The 5,570-nt window shown below is 39.0% G+C and overlaps 4 protein-coding genes, 1 long non-coding RNA gene and 1 other non-coding gene across 10 annotated transcripts in view; 3 read left to right on the forward strand and 3 right to left on the reverse strand.

The window, feature by feature from the left end:
• LOC100179017 (thrombospondin-type laminin G domain and EAR repeat-containing protein-like) overlaps nt 1–1,295 on the forward strand; it is a 10,321-nt gene extending 9,026 nt beyond the window's left edge. The window contains exons 11-13 of the mRNA XM_002120151.4: nt 576–751; nt 807–911; nt 1,016–1,295. Coding sequence (XP_002120187.2) covers nt 576–751; nt 807–911; nt 1,016–1,169 — 435 coding nt within the window. The 3' untranslated portion in view covers nt 1,170–1,295. The remainder of the gene's footprint in view (nt 1–575; nt 752–806; nt 912–1,015) is intronic.
• A 254-nt stretch (nt 1,296–1,549) lies between these two features.
• LOC100185860 (ropporin-1-like protein) lies at nt 1,550–2,835 on the reverse strand. The gene is made up of 4 exons (XM_002120290.5): nt 2,611–2,835; nt 1,998–2,268; nt 1,767–1,942; nt 1,550–1,711 (listed from the first exon to the last, which is right to left on the reverse strand). Exons 1-4 carry the CDS (start codon nt 2,739–2,741, stop codon nt 1,645–1,647), a joined length of 645 nt encoding a protein of 214 aa, XP_002120326.1. The 5' UTR covers nt 2,742–2,835; the 3' UTR covers nt 1,550–1,644.
• LOC113475299 lies at nt 2,227–3,047 on the forward strand. The gene is made up of 2 exons (XR_003397047.1): nt 2,227–2,311; nt 2,936–3,047. It is a non-coding gene; the product is annotated as an uncharacterized LOC113475299 (long non-coding RNA).
• mir5610 (microRNA 5610) lies at nt 2,433–2,501 on the reverse strand. The gene has a single exon (NR_105078.1). It is a non-coding gene; the product is annotated as a microRNA 5610 (primary transcript).
• Nucleotides 2,866–3,936, reverse strand: LOC100178771 (alpha-tocopherol transfer protein-like). Its single transcript, XM_002119478.5, has 2 exons — nt 3,348–3,936; nt 2,866–3,296 (listed from the first exon to the last, which is right to left on the reverse strand). The coding sequence occupies exons 1-2, from the start codon at nt 3,825–3,827 to the stop codon at nt 2,940–2,942; spliced, it is 837 nt and encodes a 278-aa protein (XP_002119514.2). The 5' UTR covers nt 3,828–3,936; the 3' UTR covers nt 2,866–2,939.
• Nucleotides 3,937–4,146: 210 nt separating this feature from the next.
• LOC100183489 (lipoyl synthase, mitochondrial-like) overlaps nt 4,147–5,570 on the forward strand; it is a 4,550-nt gene continuing 3,126 nt past the window's right edge. For 3 of the 5 annotated variants that reach the window (XM_026839344.1, XM_002120563.4, XM_026839345.1), the window contains exons 1-2: nt 4,325–4,530; nt 4,591–4,892. The gene's annotated coding sequence lies outside the window, so the exon portion shown is untranslated. Of the gene's footprint in view, nt 4,531–4,590; nt 4,893–5,570 lie in introns of all 5 variants that reach the window. The other 2 variants (XR_003397044.1, XR_003397045.1) reach the window with 2 other exon arrangements.

Here is a 5,570-nt window from a genome sequence, read left to right on the forward strand (position 1 = left end):
CCCATTGGGGTGAATGTGTGTAATATATTGAGGTGAATGTGTGTATTGGGGTGATGTGTGTATTATATTGGGGTGAATGTGTGTAATATATTGAGATGAATGTGTGTAATATATTGGGGTGAATGTGTGTAATCTATTGAGATGAATGTGTGTAATATATTGGGGTGAATGTGTGTATTGAGGTGAATGTGTGTATTGGGGTGAATGTGTGTAATATATTGGGGTGAATGTGTGTAATATATTTGGGTGAATGTGTGTATTGGGGTGAATGTGTGTAATATATTTGGGTGAATGTGTGTATTGGGGTGAATGTGTGTATTATATTGGGATGAATGTGTGTAATATATTGGGGTGAATGTGTGTATTATATTGGGGTGATTGTGTGTATTGGGGTGAATGTGTGTATTATATTGGGGTGAATGTGTGTATTGGGGTGAATGTGTGTAATGGGTTTAATGTGTTACTATGTGCACCCAGTTTATTTATAATGAATTCCATGTTAGGCGCCTATGGTGGGTATGCAAGGTGTGCCCTTTATACTCAACCACACACATTTACCTCCATGTTGTTCACAGACAATGGGTGCGGCAGATTGGGAATTTTTTGTCATTGGCGACCAATATTTCCTCGCTGTAGCGAATAACGCGGTTTTTACAACTGACCAATCACAAACCACCACAATGTCGGTTATTTACGAACTGAATATTCGAGACCAGCGGTTTTACGAATATCAACGGATACAAACGCATGGGTGAGGATGCTTTACCAATATTAACCGTGGCAATTTTATCAAATGCATCAATCAGGGTCAATGACATCGAATACTTTTCAATCGGAAATCAACATTTTATAATTGCTGCGAACACCAAACCCCCAGTTGGCAGTAGAGAGGTTACAAGCGTGATTTACAGGTTAGATTCTTTCTCCCCTGTTATTTAACATAGCGTAGTTTGGCTGTTTTAACTAATCTGATCTTCGCTATCGTGTAGATGAGGTTTAAATGTTTTTGTTTCAGATGGATGGGTTTGGAGAAGTTCGTTCGCGCGCATGAGTTGTCGGTGGGGAGTTGCACTGACTTCGATTACGTTCAAATCAACGACGAACATTTCCTTGCTGCAGCAAACCCTCGAGGAACAAGATCTAAGTTTTACAAAATAGTCACATATTAATCGCATTACCTACGCATGTATTCAGCATATCGTGTTGCGACCAACAACACAGTTGAGCAGGCTCAACATTACTGTGACATAACAGTTATTCTCAACAAACAGCATCTTAGTTTTGGCAAAATAATCGGACAAACATTCCTTACAAAATTATGTTCTACCTCCCAGGGAATTAGGTCGACTTACCTCAAGTTTTTACCTCCGCACAAAAACGCTTGGTGCGCGCTGCCAAGCTAGTTCTGATCTTTGTTTTTATTTATATTCCATCGTGTGTTAGTTTTGTGATAATTTTTTATTTACCCCCCAATCACGTGTCACCTTTCAGTTTTACAACTTTCTATTTTTTACTTCCCTTTCAAAGGACACTCAGCATAACTTTCTACTTTTTGTCGATTTTGTTTGAAATTTATTTTCAAATTTCATGAACGCCTTAAAAACATTAAACAAACATATATTTACAAAACATAAAGCAAAACATTTATGAAAGTTTTGGGCATTCTGGGCTCAGGAAGTTTCTCGGCATCACCAACCCTCCTTGCTTGTCACTGTGGAACACGATGTTACGACGGGAAATTTAAATAATAATCACCAGCAACTTACACATCTTCTTGTAAATGCGAAATAACCCCCTCGATCTGTGATTGAGATATCTCGCCACCCAAACTTGCCAGATATTGATACAACTCCTTAAACAATGTGAACTGGATCCGACACGCGCCACCGTCGGGATCCGTCGTCAAAATCTGACAAATTAATCTCATTCCTTCCGTGATATTCTGTGGATAAATAATTTTTTGCAAATCTTGCCCACATCACCCAAACCCAACTTACCCCACCACCAAGGTGACTGCACGTTACAGCAAAGAATTTGATAAATTCAACTTCCTCAGCGAAGCCTCCTGATTGGACGATTTCCGACAGTTGTTGCTTCGGCAACCCAAGCTCCGCCCACTTTTTCCCTAACAATCCAAGCGTGACAACGTTTTTATCTTTTAGTTGCTGATAAATAATTTCTAGCAGGCCAGCTGTAAGCCCAGTGGCTCCGGGTTCAAGTCTTCGCTTGACAGGAAGTGCTTCTCCAGTTGCAAGGGCCGTGAAATATCTACGGCAACAAATGACAACGCAACAATTATATTTAGTGCGAGGTAAATTATAATTAAAATAAAAGTGCAAGTGAAGAATCCTTACGGTATTTGCTAACTATCAATAACCTGTAACTAGTGAACACTTTCCGGAGGATTCTTCACAAGCCAAACATATATTTCGTCAATAACTCACATCAACAGTCTGTGCTGTATATTATATATAAATTAGAGACTGATGATGCTAATTATTTTCGAAACATATCGTCAGTAAACTATTAGTTGGGTTTTTTGTTCCCTATTCAGCAACACTAACTACTTGTTTACAAACTGTTACAATAAATTTAAAACATAAAACTTACGCTGCGGACCAAGCAAGAACGTCTTGTGGTTGAGTTCGAATCGCAGCTTTAGTAAATTGTTTTAATATATCTGGTAACTCCGGTGGAATATTAATTTGTTGCGCGCAGTACATAGTTTCTGGTGGAGCCATCTTAAAACTTTACAAACTAATCGTAAAAAAAACTTTTAAATAATTTTTTTGCCAAACTTCCAACTTTCCGCTTCACTGGTTTGTTGCTTGGCAACTATGTTTAAACTACACAACCGTGGCAAAATAGAAATCTTGTTTCGGTATTTATTAAATCAACAAAAATTAGATATTTTTGGTAATTTTTATGTGTTTAGGAATTTAAAGAGCTGTGTCCTCGCTAATCACGTGACTTTTCCATTCTTCCGGATCGAGTGGCGGTCCGTTACCCGCGAACATCGGCGGGAGAATCGATCTATCTATGACGTCATAAAGTGTAGAAAACTCAGTTCCATGGATTCGAAATCTTTTTTTCATTTTATCCTTGAGGAAAGGTTGCGCAATTGCCCACACAATGTCCCAAATCTTTCCCTGGTTTGTGAGGTTCATGGACTTTACTCTAGCAGGCAGTGAGTCTTGCATAAAACCTCCGAACCTTCTTGAAATTGCCGGAGTGTATTGTTTCGCCAACTCCATGGTGAAGTAGGCTTGATCTATTACCACAGTCATTCCATATATCTGCAACATATAAAAGTTAATGACGTCATAATGTTGATGACGTCATCTTACCTGTGTGTGTTCATCTTGCAGTAGAGTTTCAGCTGTTAATATGATCATTGCCATCATATCGATCCATGTATGTTGTACAATACCGGGTCGACCAACCACAACGACTGACCCATCTTTGGCTCTTCCTTTCAATGGAACAACCACCCCAGCTTCTATGAGGGGTTTCAACAACACCGGGTTTCGAACCTTATCGAAAACCTCACCCCATGTTGAGTAGTTATTTTGATATTTATACAACTTCGTTAAAGCTTTTTCTTGATTAAATTTCTTTGATCTAAGAAACCTTAACATGAAGACGTCACTATCGTTCGCCAACGTGACTTCCGGGTGTTTGGTTTGGAAACTTTCCCGAAGCACGTCAATGGCCGCGATCCTCTCCTGGTCGCTAATTGGTTCATTCAATTCGGCTTGAGCTTTCTTTAAATCCTCCCGGGACAATCGACATTCATACCTTTCCCCCATTGTTCTTGTGAATGACATCACAATGCAGCATCGCGATCGCTTCGATCAAAGTTAATAATTAAGCTTATTAAAGCGTTCGTGACGTAACAAAACCAACTAAACAATCTCCTTTATTATGTAACAACCCGATTGTTGCGTAACATTACAACAATTAGATTACGTCATAAAAAATTGAGAATATGACGTCAGCATGATGACGTCACGTTTTCTTTTTTTTTTCGCAGCTACCAATTATAACGCAACAGTAAACCGCAAGGTGTCGCTACAAACATCGGGAATTCCCCCAAGCAGCTCCCCACCCCGCATAGTGGCGAGTTTAATATTTTATACGATTTTTATGTTTAAGTAGTTTAGCTTACGTCACAATGCCCGGTAAAGTTGCAAACTGCACTATGATGTCATAATGGCTTCAATCGATTTCAGCGGAAACACAAAAGCGTGCAGTGACGTCATACAGGAATTCGGGCGTGTGACACACAAGTGTGATTGTGACGCAACAGTAGCATGGAAGCATCGAGGAACTCAACATCTAGTTGTCGAAGTTTCGTTTTATCAAAGGCAGGGTTGTGGAAAATATTAGTTTTGGTTTCAGGTTGCGCAACATTCGCTATCTATGCCGATAGTACGTTGTATTTATCACCAAGGATTAAAACTTATATATTAGTTAGTTTTATCGCGTCTTGGGCGATATCTCTGCTGCTTTACTTCAGCAGAATAACCGGTATGACATCACAATCATGAATAATTGAAACATTGGTTTAAACAAAGGTTATTGTTGCAGGACTATGGCTTCATTGTTCAATCTTCAATTCCTTCGATTATTTTTGGTCTTGGGCGTCGAGCGTTAACTTTGTGACATCATCGGTCATTATGACGTGTTACTTCGGCAATTGTGACCCTGGTTGTAACAATGCGGGGTTTGTGAGACATTGTGACGTATACATATCATAACAATAGTATTGTGACGTCACAGGTTTTGTCATTGTGCGAAGCAACTGACGTCACTATTCCTAGGACTGATGACGTCATTGTTTTATGTTCTAGAAGCTCAAAATCTTCGAATATTTGTTTCCGTTGGAACAGGTGAGTTTGATTGACAGGTAAGTTTGATTGATGGGTTGTGTTCGATTGACAGGTTGTGTTTGATTGACAGGTTGTGTTTGATTGACAGGTTATGTTTGATTGACAGGTTGTGTTCGATTGATAGGTTGTGTTTGATTGACAGGTTATGTTTGATTGACGGGTTGTGTTTGATTGACGGGTTATGTTTGATTGACAGGTTGTGTTCGATTGATAGGTTGTGTTCGATTGACAGGCTATGTTTGATTGACAGGTTATATTTGATTGACAGGTTGTGTTCGATTGATAGGTTGTGTTTGATTGACAGGCTATGTTTGATTGACAGGTTATATTTGATTGACAGGTTATATTTGATTGACAGGTTATATTTGATTGACAGATGGGTTTGATTGACGGGTTATATTTGACTGACAGGCTATGTTTGATTGACAGGTTGTGTTCGATTGACAGGTTATGTTTGATTGACAGGCTATGTTTGATTGACAGGTTATATTTGATTGACAGGTTGTGTTCGATTGACAGGTTATGTTTGATTGACAGGTTATATTTGATTGACAGGTTATATTTGATTAACAGATCGGTTTGATTGACAGGTTATGTTTGACTGGCAGGTTTTGTTTGATTGACAGGTTGTGTTCGATTGACAGGCTATGTTTGATTGACAGGTTATATTTGATTGAC

Source organism: Ciona intestinalis, unplaced genomic scaffold (genome assembly GCF_000224145.3).
Source record: "Ciona intestinalis unplaced genomic scaffold, KH HT000187.2, whole genome shotgun sequence".
Taxonomy (NCBI): domain Eukaryota; kingdom Metazoa; phylum Chordata; class Ascidiacea; order Phlebobranchia; family Cionidae; genus Ciona; species Ciona intestinalis.